Source organism: Mobula birostris, chromosome 9 (assembly GCF_030028105.1).
Source record: "Mobula birostris isolate sMobBir1 chromosome 9, sMobBir1.hap1, whole genome shotgun sequence".
Taxonomy (NCBI): domain Eukaryota; kingdom Metazoa; phylum Chordata; class Chondrichthyes; order Myliobatiformes; family Myliobatidae; genus Mobula; species Mobula birostris.
In genome coordinates this window covers 41,425,702-41,448,451 of record NC_092378.1, presented here as the reverse complement: position 1 = coordinate 41,448,451, position 22,750 = coordinate 41,425,702, and the positions used below count along the sequence as shown (strand labels likewise).

At 42.2% G+C, this 22,750-nt stretch overlaps 1 protein-coding gene across 3 annotated transcripts in view; it reads left to right on the top strand.

Annotated features, from left to right (window-relative positions):
* Positions 1 to 22,750, top strand: part of pot1 (protection of telomeres 1 homolog) — a 349,938-nt gene that overhangs the window by 145,589 nt on the left and 181,599 nt on the right. For all 3 annotated transcript variants that reach the window (XM_072267898.1, XM_072267896.1, XM_072267897.1), the window contains one exon: positions 15,960 to 16,074. In XM_072267898.1, coding sequence (XP_072123999.1) covers positions 15,960 to 16,074 — 115 coding nt within the window. The remainder of the gene's footprint in view (positions 1 to 15,959; positions 16,075 to 22,750) is intronic.

Genomic DNA, 22,750 nt, shown 5'->3' with positions numbered 1-22,750 from the left:
CCGGGGCCAGGGTTGAAGCGCTTGGCAGAGATGGTGCTCGGCGTTGGAGGACTGGTCGGAGGCTCGAAGTTTTCCGACAGACTCAAGAGTCGGCTGTGGTCGGGTGCTTCCAGGGTGCTGCATCGGCGAGTTTGCGGCACTGGAAGCTCATGGCAGGAAGAGCTTTTTTTCTTTCTTCTACCGTCTGCGTGAGATGATGAGACTTTCAAGAGACTTTGAGACTTTTTTTTACCGTGCCCATGGTCTGTTCTTCATCAAATTACGGTATTGCTTTGCACTGTTGTAACTATATGTTATAATTATGTGGTTTTTGTCAGTTTTTCAGTCGGTTTGTCTTGTGTTTCTGTGATATCATTCCGGAGAAACATTATATCATTTCTTAATGCATGCATTATTAAATGACAATAAAAGAGGACTGCGTGTCCTCATAATCTAATCTAATCTAATTTAAAAGAATAGCCCTTTATTCCAAGGCTGTGATCTCAGATCCTTGACTCACCTAGTAATGAAAACAGCCCGTCTTTATCTACTCTACCCCAGGGCTTTCAATATTTGGTAGGTTTCAGAGATTGCTCCTCACCCTTCTGAACTCCATTGAAAACAGACCCAACGACATCAAATTCTCCTCATATATTAAGCGAATACTCTGATTCTCTCACAATATTGAAGAAGTATATAGTCGAACGTTCTGTTGACAGAGCCTGGGAGGTTATGAACCAAGTGATGATAAATAGGATTCATATAAATTGATACTTGATAGTTAGCATAGAAATAGTGGGTCGAATGGCCTGTTTCTTTACTGTGTGTCTCTGTCTCTGAATATTATCATTTGAGTGTACTATTGCACGACGTTCCTTTTCTATCTCTCTTCCCTTTGTCCTACACAATGAAACGGTTAATCTATCTTTAGAACAGAATGATAACCAGAGAATACTAAGTCAGACTCTTTCAGAATACCAGGCATGTGAACTCCATAATCTATATTAAATTGATGTGGTCCTAATGACATTCTATTGATCTGAGGCATTCACTGTTTTCCTCTCCTTGTTTACTGTCGTTCTCTATTTTCTTTGCAGTTTTCCTGCATCTGCACGATTTTGCTTTTGTTTTACTGAGTGTTATAATAAATATAGTGCCTGGAGTGAGAGATTGTGGTGTATTTTAATGTGTGTTTAATGAATGCTGAATCTGACCGAGAAGCAACAAACTGCTCTTTTTGAGCCACCCACCAGCCTAGCAGCTGTTACTGTGATGAAGATGATTTGTGCAAACAAAAATGACAATTCTGGGCTAAACTTGAATCAACAAAGGATGCTTGACAGTTGTGGCAGGGCTTGAATGCTATCACCTCTTATAAAGTAAAATTAAGTGGCATAGGCGACAACAGGGCTTCGCTTCTGAATGAGCTCAATGCCTTCTTTTTCATTTTGACCGTGAAAACATGAAGGAACCATCACAAGCTCCCACAGCTCCCAATGATCCTGCGATTTCTTTCTCTGAGGCTGATGTGCGAGCAGCATTCAGGAGGGTGAATCCATGAAAAGCATCTAGTCCTGATGGGGTACATGGCCAAGGTTTAAAGACCTGTGCTAATCAACTGTTTGCAGTGTTCACTGAGATCTTTAACCTCTCACTTTGGCAGTCTGAGGTACTCGCCTGCTTCAAGCAAGCTTCACTTATTGCAGTGCCTAAGAAAAATGTGATAAGCTGCCTCAGTGACTATTGTCCAGTGGCGCTTACATCCACAATGATGAATTGTTTTGAGAGGTTGGTGATGAAACGTATCAACTCCTGCATGAGAAGCGACTTGGATCCTCTCCAATTTGCTTAATAGAGCAACAGGTCCACAACAAATGAGAACTCATTGGTCCTTCATTCAACCCTGGAACATCTGGACAGCAAAGATGCATACATCAGCGTGCTCTTTATCAATTACAGCTCAGCATCCAATACCATCATCCCCTCAAAACTAATCAATAAGCTCCTGGACCTTGGCCTCAGTACGTCCTTGTACAATTGGATCCTGGATTTCCTCACTTGCAAACCCTAGTCAGTTTGGATGGGCAGCAACATCTCCTCTACAATCTCCATAAGCACAGGTACACCACAAGGCTGTGTGCTTAGTCCCACTGCTCTACTCACTTACAGGTCCAGTGCCATATTCAAGTTTGCTGGCGACACTGCTATTGTTGGCCAAATCAAAGTTGGTGACACATCAGCATGTAGGAGAGAGATTGAAAACCTGACTGAGTGGTGCCACAACAACTACCCCTTACTCAATGTCAGCAAGACCAAGGAGCTGTTTATTGACTTCAGCTGGAGGAAACCAGACCATTCCTCATTGGAAGGTCAAAGGTGGAGAGGATCAGCAACTTGAAATTGCTTCGTGTCATCATTTCAGAGGACCTGTCCTGGGCCCAGCATGTGAGTGCCATTATGAAGAAAGCACGGTAGCGCCTCTACTTCCTTAGAAGTTTGCAAAGGTTCAGCATGGCATCCAAAACTTTGACAAACTCCTGTAGATATGTGGTGGAGAGCATATTGACGAGTTGCATCACAAGCTGGTATGGAAATAACCAATGCCTTTTTAATGGAAAAATCCTACAAAAAAATCATAGATATGGTCCAGTACGTTATTGGTAAAGCCCTCCCCACCACTGAGCACACCTGCATGGAGCATTGTTGCAGGAAAGCAGCATCCATCACCAGGTCATGCCCTCTTCTCACTACTGGTCTCAGGACTCACACCACCCAATTCAGGAACAGTTATTACCCCTCTGGAACCAAAGGGGATAACTTCACTTAACTTCACTTACCCCCATCATTGAAATAATCGACTGCTTTCAAGGACTGCTCTCGATATGTATTGGTTATTTTATTTATTATCATTTTTTTTCCTTTTTGTATTCGTGCAGTCTGTTGTCTTTTGCATAGTGGTTGAATGCCCAATTTTGTGTGTTTTTTCATTGATTATGGTTCTTATTCTGTTATGGAGTTACTGAGTGTGCCTGGAAGAAAATGAATCTCAGGGTTGTATATAGTGACATGAATGTATTTTAATAATAATTTTATTTTGAACTTTGAACTTTTGAAGATGGTTCTGTGCAGGGAACTGGTGTTCACAAGCATTGCTTCTCAGTGTGGATAAGGCAAACTGAAATACCATGTTCAATAGTATTCAGTCAGAGCAGTGATGTACTGCCTGAGCATAGGAAACCAAATGAGCAAAGGTTTAGCTATGTAGCACACAGATCGGACAGAGGGTTCTGCAGAAGAACAGATGGATAACTCAAGCAAACCATCTTTTGCAGCTGAATCAATAAAGTAAATTTGTAGCAAATACAGGTAATCATAAATAGATAACTAATATTTCATTGTATCATACTAAGGTTCTTGAAAGCATTGAGCAGCGCTACCAATAGATCTACAAATCCTAGCTCCGTGATCTCTCAGTCGTGAAGTTACTTCTCTATTTTTTCCAACCTTTTATCTTTATTTCTCTTTTGACTCTCAGAGCCAATATGCTGTTTTGATTTGCAATGAAAGCCGGGGTCTGTGATGCTAGTCCTCCATTCAGTGCAGTACAGAGTGAATTCTATTGCACTTACTGAGCTTATTCGTTTCTAGGATGTTTGTCTGTTTTACCGTGGATAGCTCCGTTTCATACTAAATCTTTTGCGATGTGTGGCAAATAAATTGGTTGGGATTAGAGGCACATTGCTAACGTCTGTGTGAGTATTCAGTAAGACCATGGGAGATTTGGCATACGACTGAACGGATGATCGTGGAAGGGGAGACAATGGGACAAGAAACTGTAAAGCTTAAAGCAGTTAATGCCTCTCCCGACCTACGGTAGCTTTCATTTTTTTTCCAGTCAAATTTATTATTACTGATTTGAATGACTGCCTGTAAGCAAACAAATCTTAAGGTTGCATAACTTATACATTCTTTGTTAATAAATGTACTTTGAATATTTTGAATTTTGTTGATTTCTACCAGCAGTACAGTGCAAGGACATGGAGTTATAAATTACAAAAAACGGATAAATAGTGCAAAAATAAAGGAATAATGAGATGGTGTTTATCAGTTCATGGACCATTGATGGCAGAGAGGAAGAAACTGTTTCTGAATGGTTTCTGTATTTTTTTTTCAGTTTGAATTATTCTACAAAAAGTAATCATAAAGCAGCTGAAGAAGAGTGGGTACAATTAGGAGATTGAATATTGAGTTCTCATGAGCTGTAACAATTACAGTCAGCACTAATTTGCAAACAGTTGCTGGGGTTTTCATCATCATCATTAGGTGCTGTGCCCAGTTTGAGTTTTGACTGCCATGGCCCACACACTCCTGTTTTGGGTCAAGTGGATCAATTCATTTCCAGTTCTCTGGCTGCTGTCTCCATCATCATTTGTCTTTGTCTTCTTCTTGCTTTCTTCCCTTCAGTCTTTCCCATAATTGCCGTGCATTCTAACTCCTCTTTCCTAATGAAATGTCCAATGAAGTTACGTTGCCTTTTCATGATCTCATACATTATTTCTTCTTTTGTGTTTGCTCTGTTCATGACATCCTCGTTAGATATTTGTTTCGTCCATGATATTCTTTGCATCCTCCTGAAAAACCACATCTCTGCTGCTACAATTCGTTTCCTCATGTTACTAGATATTGCCCAACGTTCTGAGCCATATAACATAACTGGATAAATGTAACATTTCAGTACTCTGAGGTGGGGTGTCATGCCTAGTTTAGTGTTGGTTAGTATACTCTTCATTCTTGTACAGGTGTCTTTTGCCATCCCTATTCTTCTTTTAATGTCCTAGTCGCACCTGCCATCTGACATCACCCAGCTTCCTAAGTAGCAAAAGTTCTATACTTGTCTTATGTCTTCCCTGTTTATTCTCAGCCTGCAGATAGGATTCTCCTTCTTTTTGGATTATCGCCATACATTCTGTCTTTTTGCAATTGATAGACTCATTTTTGCAATTTCTTCAACAATTATATCAATTAAGTTTTGTAGTTCTTCCTCTATACTTGCAATTAATGCAGTGTCATCTGCATATCTGAAATTATTGATGTTTTCACCGCCAGCTTTGATTCCCAAGATGTCTAATATTTTTTGTAATTTTGTCTCACTATACACATTAAATAAATCAGGGGAGAAAACACACCCTTGTCTAACGCCTCTCTTGATTTTCGTAAACTGACTCACTTCTCCATCTATCCTTACAGCGGCAGTTTGTTCCCAGTACAGATTTCTGATTAGGTGGAGGTCTTTCGAATCTAGATCTAGAGTTTTCTGTATTTTTCAAATAACTTATTATGCTTCACCTTATCAAATGCTTTTGTGTAGTCGATAAAACAAACAAACAAATCGTTTTGCACTTGAACAGCTTGTTCTGATAGTATCCTTAACATCAATATTGCGTTTCTTGTACCTTTGTCTTTCACAAAACCACATTGTTCTTTGCCTATTTCAGCTTGTATCTTACTTTTAACTCTTGTCATCAAAATTCTTAAAAGTATCTTGGTGATATGACTCATTAAACTTATGGTCCTATGTAATTCACATTCTATTGCTCCAGCTTTCTTAGGAAGAGTGATAAATACTGATTTTTTCATCTCTTCTGGTATTATTCCAGTCTCATAAATGTCATTGATTAAATTAGTAAGGTTTTCAATTCCATAAGCTCTAGGGTGATAATTTGTTCTATTACTAATTCATCAGGACCTGCTGCCTTTCCTTTCTTCATCTTATTTATTGCATTACAAACTTCAGATTTTAAAATACTTGGACCTTCAATGGTTTTCTTAATTGCTGGTTTTTCGCCTCAATCGTCTTCAAACAATTCCTGAATATACCCAGTCCATCTGTTCATAATCTCATCTTTTTCCATGATAATGGTACCGTCCTTTGCTTTCAAACATCCACCTGAAGAACAGAGGAGCTTTTTACCAGTGATAATCTTGATTTGTTGATGTAACCTTTGTGGATCAGTAATAGGGATTCTTTCTATTTGCTCACATTCCTATTTTAACCATTCTTCTTTGGCTTTTTGACATAAGCTTTTAACTTTTTTATCTGAGGACTTATATTCTATAGGATTTGCTTTCTTCCATTTGATTTTTGATTTCATCTGTCATCCATTTATTCTTTGTGCTTTTTTCTTTTTAGGAATCACTGACTTTGCTGATCCTTTAGAGAGTTAAATTTCATTTCTACATGTTTGCTATCATCTTCAACAGATTCTATTTCTAGACTGAAATCTATTCCTTACTTCAATTGTAAATTTTTGTCTTAAGTTTTCTTGTTTAATTAATTGCAAGTAGTTAAGGGATTGTTCAGGTTTTTGCTTCTTTAGTTTTTTTAAGTTTTACTTTTACATGACATACTACTGGGTTATGGTCACTATTACAGTCTGCACCTGGATATGTTTTGCATTGAGTCACCGAGTTTCTGAATCTTTGGTTTATAGTAATAAAGTCAATTTGATTTCTGGTGTTATCACCTGGACTTTTCCAGGTCTCCAAGCATCTTGGATGGTTTTTAAAGTAGGTATTTATAATGACCTGATTATTCATCTTGCACCATTCTACCCATTTCTCACCTCTTTCATTTCTTTCCCCTAGTCCAAATTTTCCTATGGTATTTCCATCAGCACCTTGTCCTACTTTAGCATTTAGATCTCCCATGACAATAACAATATCTTGAGATTTGCATCCATTCTTTGCATGTTCAAGCTCTTCATAGAATTTATCTATATCCTCATTTGTTCCATCTGTTGTTGGTGTATATACCTGTATAATTGCTAAACCAGATGGTTGTCCCTTGAATCTAACAAGGAGCACTCTTTCCGATATTGCTCAATGTCCTAAAACACTTTTTGCCATGTTTTCATCCAAAGGAATTCCTACTCCATTAGTATGGGATGTTCCACAAGAATAAACTAGTGTTTTATTTCTAATCTGACATTTTCCAGCACCTACCCAATGAACTTCGCTAATTCCCATGATGTTAATCTTTAGTCTTTCCATTTCATTTATCACATTGTCCAATCTTCCTGCTTGATATAGGGTTCTTACATTTCAAGTGGCAACAGTTTTCTTTTGTGTTGCATGAATTTTATGAGCAGTAGCTTGATGACGATCGGGGATCCCCTGCTGACCAGAATCAACCCTACCGAGCGAGGCATCTTCAGAATTGTCTTGAAGATCCTCTTGACGCTGTTGTTGTGTGATACATTTTGTGAGTTTGACCATGGTTTTCTTAGCAAATAGCAATGGTGGTTTGCTATTGCCTACCATTGGGCAAACTGAAGAAATTGCCATTTCTCTTCCTAAATGTTCATCCGCCTATACTATAGCCATTGACATTTGAGGTCGTAGCTCATCCACCTTCTCCGTCATAAGTTCAGTTACTGAACCTGCCGGATCTGCCGTTGGCCTTCGCTCATATCCTGAGCAGGAACCCTTGCAGGTGCTACCGTTCTGGGTCAGAGCGTTCCTGGGAGCAATGAATGACTAAGGGGTAACTCCACTTTCCTCAAAGCTCTGGAAGTCCCCAATCAGAGCCTCATCACCGGTTGCAGTTTAGAGTCATACCCAGGACTACATTAGGACTACATATAAGTATGTTAATACTTATAAATTCTGCAGCATTGGAGTTTGGATTATTTATTTGGACGGTCTAGTTGTTAGTTGCCAACTAGGTGCAAGTTCAGGCCAAAGCTGAAATGATCACTGAAGATGGAGATGATGTGTTAGAATTTTTAAACTCGCATACCTTCAAGAATGTGAAGTGCTTCTGAGTTTCTGTGGATAAGAATTTGAAAGGAAGGGTTGTATCGGAAGACATGACCTGCCGCTGGAAGATTGAGGGAATCTCAATTCACTGGAGATGTGCCACTTGATTTCCTAGTCTGTGATGAAGCTACTTGTTTTCAGAGCACTCTAAATGGGTGGAATATTTTGAGTTCTCTTGTCACATCACGGCCAATTTCCTGTTCAGAGAGGTAGCTTTAGATTTAGACTATCTGCTGAGGAATTAGATTGCATAATTATCAAAGTCAAAGTAGATTTATTGTCTAAGTACTTGGATGCCACCATATACTACTTTGAGATTCATTTTCTTTCTGGCATTTGCAGGAAAATAAAGAAATAGAAAAGAATTCATGAAAGCTGCACAAAGACTGACAAACAGCCAATGTGCAAAATAAGACAAATAGAACAAATAACTAAATAAATAATGCAGATGCTGGAAATTCAAGCAACACCCTTCAAAGTTGCTGGTGAATGCAGCAGGCCAGGCAGCATCTCTAGGACGAGGTCCTGACGAAGGGCCTCAGCCCGAAACGTCGACTGTACCTCTTCCTAGAGATGCTGCCTGGCCTGCTTCGTTCACCAGCAACTTTGATGTGTGTAGCTAAATAAATAATATCGATTCAGTGTCTGTTGGAGCGTTATCTGGTATTACTGGGTGTGTGATTGGTGCTCAGAGTTAAATTGTATGACGTCTCCTCATAAGCAGTCCGTCAGGATTGAGGAGGTTGTGCGCTTGCTCCTGTCTTGTGGCTTTGCTGACGAGACCAATGTGGGAAATGCAAACTCTTCTGAGAAAGAGAGAGAGAGAGAGAGAGAGAGAGAGAGAGAGAGAGAGAGTGTGTGCTAGGTTTCTGATGAAAAGGGTGAGCTGCTGTGCTCCTTTACTGCTTGTATGGAGTTTCTATATCCTCTTGATGCACGGGCTCCATATCAACTTGAATGTTCTTGCTTCAGCTTGAGTAATAGTGGACTGGAGATCCCTGGGTCCCAGTAGGATTTTCAGTGTCTGGATTCCCAAGGAGGAGAGCTCCAAGAACATTGAGCAGTTTCGTGTCATCTCCCTGCTCAGCGTTGAGGGGAAGATATTTTACAGTGACGTTACCCTACACCTAAAGAAGTACCTCCTGAAGAGTCTCTACATTGACACCTCAGTGCAAAAGGCGTGATAATGCGGGTTCCAGTGTGCCTAGGGCATACAGAACTCGTCATTCAGAAGCTCAGGAAAACAAGGGAGATCTCACCGTGCTCTGGCTGGACCTCACAAATACGTATGATGGTTGAAGACGCCCTCTAGTGCCACCATGTCCCAATCAGGACCAGGGAACTCATTCTGGACTATCCAGTAGTCTAAGAGTCACCTCTGGGACAGTCTCATCTGATCAGCGTCGCCTTGAGAAGGGGATCATAACAAGATGTGCAGTATCTGTGATCCTCTTCTTGGTGACAAATACATTGGCCGTGTCAGCAGAGGTAGAGTGCAGAGGCCTATTGTACAGGTCTGGTGTCCATCAGCCACCTGTAAGAGTATTCATGGATGACATGACTGTAACAATAATGTCAGTGCCCAGGATGCAGATGGATCCTCCAGTGTCTAGGGAAGCTCACTGCTTGGGTAAGGATGAGCTTCAATTGTAGAAATCAAGATCCTTAGTATTTAAGAGAGGAGAGGTGGTTGACAAATTCCGCCCTAACCTGGGAGATGCCGAAATTCCAAGCCGATCAGAGAAGCCAGTGAATATCCTTGACAATGCTCACCGAAGGACCCCGCATCTGTCGAAGCAGCTGGGGCAAGAGCTGCAACAATGGTTGACTGCTGTGGACAAGTCAGGGCTGCCGAGTAAATTCAAGGATTGGATTTACTAGCATGGTATTCTCAGATCCTGTGGCCTCTGCTAGTCTATGATGCCCCACTATCAACAGCTGAGACCCTTGAGAGAAAAATCAGCCAGCACCCATGGAGGTGGTTGGGTTTGCCTAGGAACCTAAACAAGATCGCCTTGTATGGGGAGAAAAACAGAATGAAGCTCCCCACCAGCAGTGTGAGTGCGGAAGTCACGGTCACCCGTGCAAGAGAAGTGCTGCAATACAGAGAGTCCAGCGACCCGAAGGTCTCACACACTGGCATTGAGGTGCGGATGGGCAGGAGGTGGTGAGCACAGGATGCCATTGAGCAAGCCGAAGGACGGCTGCACCCTAGGGTGCTGGTGGGCTCAGTGGCATCAGGACAGGCCTGCTAGGGTTGCTTCCCAACAGTCTGCCGTGATAGGGTGCAAGGAAGAGCGAGGCGCCGGCTGGTTCAGCAGGAGGTGCGAGCTGCCGTGGAAGAGCTACGTGCTGGCAAGATTGTTGATATGTGGCAACAAGGCGTGTGGACAAGATGGGACCAGGTAACGGGGTGCAACGTCTTGCGGGGGGAAATTTGGTGAGCTGAACCCCACCGCATCGAGCTCCAGATCCAGTCGGTCTACGATGTCTTGCCCAGCCCAGCGAACCTCTACTGCTGGGGTGAGGCCAAAACACCAGCATGCTCCCTGTGCCAAGGGAAGGGGACACTGGAACACATCCTCACCTGCTGACGACAGTGACAGGCATCTTGTGCATAGCCATCGCCCAGGCCAAACACTGTCGTCCAGCAAAGCAAGCAATTGCTTTTATTAAGGCAGGGGAGAAGGCTCAGAACTAACCTAAGGTACCTGCTGGCCTTCAAGGAACAACAATGGACCGGCAATTGACAGCCGACCTATGGAAACAGCACAGATTCCTTGAGCACATCTCTACCATGCTTAGGCCAGACATGGTGCTGCTGTCAGAGCCATCTAGACAGGCGTCATGTTAGAGCTGACCATTCCCTGGGAAGACCGGATGTAGGAAGCCCACGAAAGGAAAAAGACAAAGTGCTAAGACTTGGAGGGGTGCCACATCAAGGGATGGCGGGCACATTGTATGTCTATAGAGGTGGGCTGCAGAGAGCTTGCTGGTCAATCCCTCTGCTGAGCCGAAAGCTGGGTGGACATCTCAGGAGCCCAGAAGAGGAAAGCCGTCAGGATTGAGCCTCGAGATGCCTGTGGATCAGGAGGAGTGATCCGTGGCAGAATGCTACTCAGACATAAGTTGGAGCTTGATCAACCCGGCTGGGTCGCCCAGGCAAGGGTGTCTGATGTTGAAAGACTCAAAGCACCCTGTGACCCCTGATGATGTGTCTGAGTGCATCACAAGATGTATCGTTCCATCAAGAGAGCTTTGAGCACGTGCTTGAATCTTTCCCTCTGTCTTGTAAACCCTTCCTGCGACAGAGCTCAGGATAAGAGCGTTTTGGGAGATGACACTGGGCATGCCAACAGCTGCCCCGTGTAGCCTGTTAAATGTACACATTCCCTCACTGCTGGGAACGGTGGCCTGCGAAAAGATTAGTTACTGAGTTTGGAGGATTTCACAAGGATGCATTGCTGGTATTTGTCCAGTGGCTTTGGATGCCACCTATTGCTTGTCTAGACCTTGAGAGCATAAAGGAGCACAGGGATCATTGCTGCCTTGCAGACTATGAACTTTGTGTCAGGGCTTGTGTCTTGATCTAGAAATATGCCATCCCTCAACCAATCAAATCTTGTGCTGGTAAGTTTCCAGTTTGGAGTTTGGCTAATGTTTCACCATCAGGGTAATTACTTTGCATTTAGTACCCTTACAGTGGCTCTTGTGTGATTTGAGACCTGGTGTGTGCTGGGGTTTGAAGATTGATAATAGTATCAGCGATTTTTAAGTTGTATTCGAAGCACCTGTCTTCTCATCATCCATGTGGCGTATTTTGCTTGTGGCAAAAGCAGGTAGTTATTGCTTTCATTTTGTTATAATTGAACAGTTGGTCAATGGTCAGCATGCTGATCTATTAAAAGCTTCATTTTTGCTTTTAATGAGTACAAAATGATGAGTTACCTCAGGCACATTCATCATGAAAGCATTTACTAATAAAATGTTTCTCATCATATCAGTTATAGTTGGTGGCAGGGTAAGATGTAGCAAGGCCAACCATGTTTACACAGTGACAGCAATGAGATTTGATTTGAGCTAGAAACTGCGAACTCTTGCTGTTAAGCTAAAATCTTGCATTGAAATGTGTCAGTTTTAAAATGCCCTAAATCACTTTCCAGTCAAGGTGACATTCTTGAAGAGTAGTCACTGCTGTAGTGTAGAAACGTGTCAGCTAATTTTCTTGCAACAAGAATTGTGCTGTGATAGCTCTCAATTTATTTTGGTGGCGTACGTTGATGCGCTTTCTGTATCTAATAAAGTGACCACTGAGTGTACCTTCATGGTCTTTGGCTGGGATAGCCCATTCACTTCAAGGTCGATGTGTTGTGCCTTCAATGTTGCACACCACTATTGTAACGTGTGGTTATTTGAGTTACTGTCACCTCCCTGTCAGCTTGAACCAGTCTGGCCATTCTCTTCTTCTGACCTCTCTCATTAACAAGACATATTCATCCACAGAACTGCCACTCACTGGATGTTTTGTGCTTCTCACATGACCCTCTGTAAACTCTCGAGAATATTTTGCATGAAAGACCCAGAAGATCAGTTTCTAAGATACTCAAGCCACCCTGTCTGGCACCCACAATCATTCCACAGTCATTTAGATCACATTTCTTCCTCATTATGATGTTTGGTCTGAGTGACAACTGAACCTCTTGACTATGTCTGATGCTTTTATTCATTGATTGGCTGATTAAATCTTTGTATTAATAAGTAGATGTACCCGCTCAATGAATCCAGTGAGTGTAGATTGATTGATCAGGACACTGTAATGTACTTGATCGTCTTGGAAATCATGGTGAAAGATCTCTTGTATTCAGACGGGGCTTCAGGTTGAAGTGGCGATTGATGGAGCAGATTGGATTTTCACACTTAAACCTCGAAAGGTCCGTCAGGAAGGGGAGAGAAATCCACGAGCAGTGTGGGAGAAGAAAAGGCGACATTTTATACGTCAAGAGTTCTGAGCCGTCATCTCAGCAGCGAAAGTTCAAATACCGCCAGCACAAAGCCAGAAGTTCAAGTTCAATTAAATAAATTTAACACATCCTGAGAACAAATATTTAAACAAAATAGCATTTTTGATTCAGTGGGCTGAGGATTGGCTGAGCAGGTCTGAGAATGCAGTACATCTCTGGGGTCTCAGTCGCTTTTGTACCAAGACAAAAGGTGTTTATTTTTGTCTTTTTTTTTAAAAAATTGCTTGAGGACATTGTGTATTTGGACTTGTATATCTGCAGTAACAGGTAATTTCAGAAGACAAGCAAGAGGATCAGTCTCAGGTGTGTGAAAGAATTCTTGCCTCTGGGGTAAAGTTTGTGGGTTTCAGTCCTGTTCTAGGAGTTTGAGCATGTAATCTAGGCTGACACTCCAGTGCAATACTGAACAGTAATGTCTTATAATTGCAGTGTCAGATTAGAACACAGCCAGCCCTCTTGGCTGTAAATGGCCCTTGAGCAGGATTCACAGAAAAGTAAGGAAGTCCCAGTCAATAGCTATCCCTCAACTCTGATCATTATGCTCACTGTGACTTCGCTGTTTGTGGGAGCTTGTTGTGCAAAAATTAGATGTGGTAGCCTCGATATTGACAGGAATTCAAAAGTACATGGTTCATTTGACAGCTAGAGGTGTTGTTATTTTTTTTAAATGGCTTTTTTACTATCACAAGACAATGCTGGACATTAAGAACTTCAAGTACTGCAGATCTACCCCATCAACGAGTTGCTCAGTGGCGTAGGAGCTGGATTGGTGCGCACCACGTTGCTGGTTGCTACGCAGATGTGCCAGGGTTGGTGCACGAAGATGGTGTGTAGTTTAATAGCAAGTGATTGTCTTAGTTTTTTTTTTGTGATTGCAAAACCCTGTTGGACATCGTTAATGTGAAATGCTGCAGGTCTACTTCAGTGGTTTATTGGCAGGACTGATGGCAGGGGAGCTTCGTGGCTTTGCTTGTAGTGCGACTAGGCCTCATGCCACGGTGTTGCCTGTTTCAGCCACTCAGAAAGGTGACGATGGAGGTGGTGTGACATGGTGTCCATGCTGGTGCTGGTACTGCCATCTAGTGTTCGCTGGATGAAAGGCAAGCTGGATTACGTTCATCTGTGGACTGCGGGCTTGTTCTTGCTGACAACGTCAATGGACTCTGATTTGGGATATATTATATTTTTTATGTGACTGTATGTTTTCTGCTATCTTATGTGTGCTGCATGTGCCTTGTGCTGTGTATGACTATTGGGTCCTGTGTTTTGCACCTTGGTCCCAGAAGAAAGGCTTTTTCATTTGGCTGTATTCATGGGTATTCATGTATGGTTGAATGACAATGAAACTCGAACTTGAATTAGAAACATTCTGAACTTGAACAAGGTACAAAATAACTCGTAGTTCTATGATTTTATTGAAGGGATGAAAAAAGTATTTCTTTTAGGCAGGTGTAACTTTTTATGTTAAAAATTCAAGTATGTTATTGAAAGCCTTAACATTGAAGGATATAGTTGTGTAATAATGATGAAATTGTTCCAGATGATTGTGTTATTCCTTACTGTAATTTTTAAACTTGAAATTTTATCACACTTTCAAAAGTTAATGGAAGAGACCCTGAGGATTTTTGACAGGATGGATGTGGAAAGAAAATTTTGTGGAATATCTAGAATTGAGAATCATTGTATAAAACCAAGGGGTTGCACATTTAATATAGTAATGAGAGATTGTGAGTCATCAGAATTCTCCATCAAAGGACAATATAAACAGAGGTTTTAATTTTTTTCTTTCTGGCAGAGGTAGATAGATTCTCAAAAACTCTAGACAACCAAGATTTTGCTCCCTGAATGCTTTTGGGTGTACCTTATGGATTTTTGGCTGCTGATCATGACAGTCGCCATGAAGTTTCCCTATCAGGCACCATTTTTTAAAATAACCTATATTTGCTATTTCAATTCATAATTCAAGTCAGAATAATTAATGCCAAGATTAAGGAAGGCATTTTTGTTGGTTCACAAATCAAAGCAGGTCATCAGTGACAGGCAATTTGAAGAACTTCTAGTGGGACCGGAGAAAATCGCAGGAAGGCATTCAAGTATGTGGTTGAACTACATGCAGCTGGTTGACGACATACTTCAAGCATGCAAAATCATGAACTGCAACATGTCACTAAAGATTCATTTTCTGCGTTCCCATTTAAACTTCTTCCTTGCAAATCTTAGCATTGTCAGTGATGAGCATGGTGGACGGTTTTACCAGGACATTGCAGTCATGGAGAAACGATATCAGGACATCTGAAATCCATCAATGCTGACTGATTATTGTTGGACACTTAAGTGAGAAGCCTCAGACACTTAAGTACAAATGAAAATCATCAAAAAAACATTTTTAGCTTAGTTGAACTTTTGTAAAGTGTCAACACCGTTATGCAATTAGGTGCATTATATTCAATAAAAGTTATTTTCTTGTTTCTCCAAATTCCTATGTGATCCAAGAAGTATGAAGTTATGTTTGTGTTCAGTTTCACAAATATAAACAAAAAAATTTCTGAGGAAGCAACACTGTGGAAAAAAAATTGTTGTCTAGTGTAAGCAGTGGTGAAGGGTTACAGTGGATATACAGCAATGTTAAATTGAGGTCACAGCCAGATTAACCATAACCTTAGTGAATTATTGAGCGCCCTTTGAGGGGCTGAATGGCCCACTTCTAATTCGTATGTTGCATTGTAATTGAATGGAAGAAAAGTTGTTTTTTCCTATGAAAGTTTCATAGAAATGTGTAAATGTTGCACATGGTGAAAGCAGTAATGGGAATGATTTTAGTGAGAAGCCAGTGAATCATTTCTATCCCCAGGGCTGCCAGCGGCTCTTCTGTTTATTTCATCGATCAGCTGATCTGAAGAGCTTTGCTACATGTACATTATGTTTGTTCTTACAATTTTCACACAAACCACCAATGACCTGCCTTGCGTTGTTGCAATTAAGTTGCCTTTATTATTCCACATTGCCGTCATTTTACTACAGACAGCCGGTTAGCCAAAATCAAGTTTTGTACTCTCTCAGGTGGCCAAGTTGGGCCGATCGATTTGAGAACGTTGTAGAATACAGTAAGTCTGAAATTATTTTTATGATTTCTTTATGTAGGTTGGATTACGTGATTATACATACATGCCACTAAATATGATCAAAGATGGAGTCACTGTAAACGTGTACGGTGTCGTGAAGTTCTTCAAGCCTCCATATCGCAGCAAAGGAACAGGTATGTAAGATCTTGTAATTTACATGAGGTCAAGATATACAAGGTAAATTGCAAGTCTTCAAGGTGTATAATGAAACACTGAACTGCCAATGATAAATTCTATGAACAGTTAGAGGAACAGTTAGAAATGTGATAAACTCAGGCAATTCTGCTGGAAATCTTGACCAACACACACACACACACACACACACACACACACACACACACACACACACACACACACAGTAAGTCAGGCAGATTCTGTGGAGGGGTATAAGCTGTCCACATCTCAGGCTAAAATCCTTCATCAGAACTGGAAGGAAAGGGGGTGGGGGTAGAAACCAGATTAAGAATTTGGGGGCAGGGGAAGGAGTACAAGATGGCTGGTGAGGGGAAAGTGTTGGGTGCTTGGGGGAGGGGGTAAATGAAGCTAAGAAACTGTGAGGTGATAGGTGGAAAAGATGAGGGGCTGAAGAAGGGAGACTCTGATAGGAAAGGACAGTGGAGCATGGAAGAAAGGAAAGGAGGGAGGTGATGGGCAGATGGAGCAAAGAGAAATGGCAAGAGGGAAGCCAGAAAGATGAATAGAAAAAGAGAGAAGAGGGAGGGGATAAAAATTACTGGAAGTTTGAGAAATCAATTTTTATGCCATCATATGAGATGTTGCTCCTCCAACCTGAGCATGGCTTCATCTTGGCAGTAAGGAGGCTGTGGACCGACATGTCGGAATGAGAATAGGAAATTGAAATGGGTGGCTACTGGGAAGTTCTGCCTTCCATAGTGGACAGAGCAAAGGAGTTTAACAAAGCGATCCCTCCCCAGTCTACGTCAGTCTCTCCGGTGTAGAGCAGGACGTACTGGGAACACCGCATACAGTAGATGACCCCAAAAAATTTGGAGGCTGAAGTGTCTCCTCACCTTCAAGGACTGATTTGGGCCCTGATGGTGGTGAGAGAGTAGGTGAAACAGCAGCTCTAGCGCTTGTGCTGCTTGCAAGAATAAGTGCCAGGAGGGAGATCGGTGGAGACGGACAGTGGACAAGGGAGTCACCTAGAGAGCGTTGCCTTTGGAAAACAGAAATTAGGGGTGAGCTGGGGAAGATGTGCCCAGTCGTAGAGTCCTGTTGTACATGGCAGAAATGACCAGGAATGATATGCTGGATATGAAGGCTTATGGGGTGTTAGGCATGGACTAGGGGAACCTTATCCTTGTTCTGGCAAGGGGCAGATTGCGTGACGGCAGAAATGTGCAAGAAATTGAGGAGATACGAGTGATGCCAGCGTCAATGGAGATGGAAGGGAAACCCAATTTTTCTCAAGAAAAATGACATCTCAGATTTTCTAGAATGGAAAACTTCATCCTGGGAGCAGGTGTGACAGGGGTGGAGGAACTGAGAAAAGGGAATAGCTTTTTTTTTGCAATTGACAGGGTGGAAAGAGATATAGTCAAGATAGCTGTGAGAGTCAGTAGGTTTATACATAGTCATAGTCATACTTTATTAATTCCGGGGGAAATTGGCTTTCGTTACAATTGCTCCATAAATAATAAATAGTAACAGAACCATAAATAGTTAAATACTAATATGTAAGTTATGCCAGTAAATTATGAAATAAGTCCAGGACCAGCCTATTGGCACAGGGTGTCTGACCCTCCAAGGGAGGAGTTGTAAAGTTTGATGACCACAGGCAGGAATGACTTCCTATGACGCTTAGTGCTGCATCTCGGAGGAATGAGTCTCTGGCTGAATGTACTCCTGTGCCCACCCAGTACATTATGTAGTGGATGGGAGACATTGACCAAGATGGCATGCAACTTAGACAGCATCCTCTTTTCAGACACCACTGTGAGAGAGTCCAGTTCCATCCCCACAACATCACTGGCCTTACGAATGAGTTTGTTGATTCTGTTGGTGTCTGCCACCCTCACCTTGCTGCCCCAGCACACAACAGCAAACGTGATAGCACTGGCCACCACAGACTCGTAGAACATCCTCAGCATCGTCCGACAAGATATCAGGAGATGGAGACAGCAAGAACACGAAAGGGAAAAGGTTAGCAAAGATACTTGAGGGCAGGGTGGAAGTTGGAGTCAAAGCTGATAAAATTGAGGAACCCAGCATGGGTGCAGATAGCAGCAACAATGCAGTCATCAGTATGGAGCAGAAAGAGTTAGAGAGTGTTACCAGTGTAGGGATGGAGCATGGATAATTCCACATGGCCAACAAAAAGGCAGGCATAGCTGGGGCCCGTGTGGGTGCCCATGGTTACACATTGGGTTTGCAATTGGCTTACAAGTTCTACCAGGTGTAAAGATCTGGTAATGTCGGTAACCCATTGCTGAGGTGGCAATTGGATGGGCAAGTTCTGAGCTCTGCGGCAGAGGGAAGGACTATGTCTTTGGGGAGAGGAGGAGGTGGTGTTGAGTGGCTGGTGTAAAAAGATTGGAGACAACAGTTTATAGCAAGGAGTATGTTAGTAGGACACTGGACATGTCAGACTGGTGAAGGGTTGTGGCTTTGGGGACATTGCAAGTGCCGTGATCACACAGGGTGAAGCGGGTTGCAGTAAGTGGTTTGTTGGGCTGGGATCTGGAAGCAGGGGTGGGGGAAGAGCATTTTATTCTCCACACTGCAACTCCTGCCTTTCTCACCCCCAGCTGGGGAAACCCAACTAGTGAAACCTGAACTAGAAATTAAAAGCATCAGGCACGTAGCTTCAATTACATATGCAAAGCAAGTCTGTGTGCATGTTCCACCGTCTGCATTCAGAGACTGGTTTGGATCATGTTAGAAATTTTATCTTCAATTTATCTTTTCGCCATGTGCTTTTGTGGGTTAAAATTACTCTCAGAGTGAGTGTGTGTGTAATCCCCCAGCAGAGTGAAACTTGCTGCCTACAAGCTGATAATCCTGTGTGGTTTCAGAATTTCTCATTGTGGTTGCATGGTGTGAGGGCGACGGGGGAGATGTCACCTGCTGCAGAGGATGTGCTTCTGATGGAACCTGGCATGACCCAGAGGGCAGTCTTCATGGCACAGTCGGTCCTCATTACCTCTGTGCTTCCACAGCGAACAGGACTGCATGCCCTTCACCATAAAGTTCACTGTGAGGCAGAGAAATAGCACGAGTGAATAAAATTCATCAGGGTACCGCAGTGGTATCAGGCTTTGAGTAATTAGGCTGTCTCTTTTGCGGTTGCTGGGGTTACTTCTTGAGGCCCTTCTTGAACTGGCTGCTTAAAATTGTCACCAGGGATGCAAGCCGGAGTGTGCCCAGTTTGGGGTATTTTAATGTTATTGTTCCTTAGATTCATGCTCTTGTAGCATTGTTTGCATCTCCCCTTGAAAAACCCTAATGTAAGGACTATGGCACGTTCCACTGGGGGTGGGAAAAATACTCACTCGGCAGAAGGCAATGGCAAACCACTGCTGTAACTTGCCTCGTACGCGAATTCCAACTACGTCAGAAAGGTGTGGGAGGAAGTCGTCCGGTACCCGGAAAAATTCCGGATGCGACCTACATTATTATTACAAGGATTATGGCGTTCACTTCCCGTGGGAACCCCGGACAAACAACATGGAGATACTTTTCAAGCAATCTGTTTTGTTATTGCTAGTCAGAAGACAAATGTCAGTCAGGACACTGGAATAACTTCCTGCCTTCTTTGCAAAACAGCAGCATGTGATTTTTATTTTCAAATTGCCTTAGGGATAAACTTACTGCAAAAGATGGCAGCTCCAACATTGCAACACTTGCATGTGCTGACTATTTTCAGGAAACACAGCCAATTGTGTAAAATGATGTCACCCTGCAATTCCTCTGGAAGTCTTGAATTTTGGAAGCCTTTGGGAAAAGGGGGAAAATTGGCCCCAAGTGTCATATTGAAGGCAGACTTCTGTCTATAAATGTGCTGCTCAAGTGTTGGGTAAGGGACATGCAAAGGTGTGCTTCTCCAGGCCTGAACCTGGCCATGCGTTTGTTGCCTATAGTCTTACTTCACACTTGGATTATGCTCAGAGAAAGTCAACATTGTCCAAGTAAAACTCACAGTTGCCTTGAACCTTGAGAACACCAACATTCGAATCCTAGCTGCATCCAGAAAAAAAAATACTGTCCATGAATATTCTTGCCCATTTAATGTATGTTCTACAAAGTTTATTGAGTTAACAATATGGCTGAGTTTCAGCCTCACCATCACTCTTCCTGATTTTGTGGCTGTGTCCAAGTTTGGTGGTGCTAGAAAGTTAGTGAACCACGTAAAATTTTCTCTATTTCTACATAAATATGGCTTAAAATATGATCAGATTTTCACCTAAGTCCTAAAACTTGATAAAGAGAACCCAATTAAATAAATAACACATAAACATTATACTTGTTCATTTATTTATATATTCTGTGCCAATAGAACCTGAATATTTGTGGAGTGACATTGTCCTTCATATGCTTCACTTCTGAGTGTTCTTTGAAGTTAATGCAAGGCATGGAATCTCAGGGAATCTGAATCTAAACAATGCTGAATATAGTGCAGTTCATGCATGTAGACAAATAAAATGCAAGGGCTCCGACAAGGTAGATTGGGAGATCAAGAATTTACCTTTTAGAGTCTGAGATGTCTGTTCAAGTGCCTGATAACAGGGCGGTAGAAGCAGTCCTTGGATCTAGTTAAAGCTTTTGTATTTTTTAACTATTGGGAGAGAGAAGAGAGAATGTCTAAGGTGAGAGAGGTCTTGATTATATTAACAGCTTTCCAATGATGGTGTGCATTGTAGACAGAGCCAGTAGCAGGGATTATTCAACTCTCAGTGGTATCCTTTCGCCGTGAGCAGAGCAGTTGCTGAACCAAGCAATGATGCATTCTGACCAGATGCTTTCTATGGTGTATCTGCAAAAATTGGGAAGAGTCAACAGGAACATGTTGAATTTCCTTAGCTTTCTGAGGAAGTAGAGATGTTGGTGTGCTTTCTGGGCATAGTATCCACATAGCTGGTCTAGAATAAATTGTCTTTGAATTGTGTTCAGCAATTTTAATAGTATTTACAAAAGAAATGGCACCATTCCATTTGTAGCCCCCTGATATGGGCTTTGTAATGGAATCTAGATGAGAGGGTCCTCTCCTCTGGTACGAAGGAGGAAGTGTCGATCCTGACCCTCACACAATTAACTTCTCATGACGCGAGAATGGGGTTCTAGAGGGAGATGGGAAGTTGTGGGGAAAGGTTGACAGCAGAGTGTAAAGTGGTCAAGGAAAAGACTGGGGAGATGATGTGATGGGATAGGTGAATATCATGACAATTAAAAGAAGAGGCTGTGGAACAAGTTGGTCAGCAGCCTGGATGGGAAGGAAGAGGTGGTGTTTGGGACTGGATGACCAGCAGGTGGTCATCATCATAATCATCATCATCATCATCAGGTGCCATGCCCAGTTTGAGCTTTGACTGCCATGGCCCACACACTCCTGTTTTGGGTCAAGTGGATCAATTCATTGGTATTCATTTCCAGTTCTCTAGCTGATGTCTTCATCATCATTTGTCTTTGCCTTCCTCTTGCTTTCTTCCCTTCAATCTTTCCCATAATTACCATGCATTCTCACTCCTCTTTCCTAATCACATGTCCAATGAAGTCATCTTGCCTTTTCATGATCTCATACATTATTTCTCTTTTTGTGCTTGCTCTGTTCATGACATCCTCGTTAGATATTCGTTTCGTCCATGATATTCTGTGCATCCTCCTCAAAAGCCACATCTCTGCTGCTTCAATTCATTTCCTCATGTTACTAGATACTGTCCAACATTCTGAGCCATATAACATAACTGGATAAACATAACATTTCAGCAGGAGGTAGAGGTGAAATTGATTCACATTGGCCATGGGCACTGGATACTCCTTAGATTTGAATTGATTTTTTTAAGCCAGTTTCTCAGATCCTCTGTGCCAGGCAGTATTTAGTGGGCTGCTTTCTGTTTGTTGTTTGTTTCTTCTATTACATCTCACCTAGAGTTTAGAAGATGGATTTCCACCTGAGCATGAGCTACCAGTGTTACCTTGATTCCACTCTCGGACACAGTCTGACTGCACAATAGTCAACCTGAGCAGCAGTGGTTTAAACATACCCACTGTGCATTTTTATTGGTTCTTTGTTGAACCCAGTGACTAGAGCTCTGAGGGAAAGTGGTGAGAATACAGATGTGTCTCGTCTGAGAGAGCAGTGGCTCCTCACTCGAGCAGCGAGCAGCTGCATCTGGTGGCAGTGGGTGGTGTGTTACCTCAGTGACACCCGAGGCGGAGATTGCAGACACCGACTGTGGCATGGAAATGATTCTAATCATTTTCGCAGGCCGTAATTAGAGAGCTTCTTTGCATTTTAAAAGTATCCATTAAGTCGAAGCTGTAGGTCAAGTTGATTGAGTGAGTTAGCTGCAAAGGCTGTGTTTGTTTCAATTGCTGGGATAAAGCTAAGCATAAATACCGTGTCTTTGCCTTCTGGTGTGTTTTTTTAGTTTCCTGGGGGCATTTGCACTCAGGAATGCTTCGAGTGACAACTCTATCCACAGAAATAAAATAGAAAATGTTAGAAACGCTCTGCAGATCAGTTCAAAGTTCAAAGTAAATTAATTATCAAAGTACATATATGTCACTATATACAACCGCGAGATTCATTTTCTAGCTGGCATTCACAGTAAATACAAGAAAAACAATAGT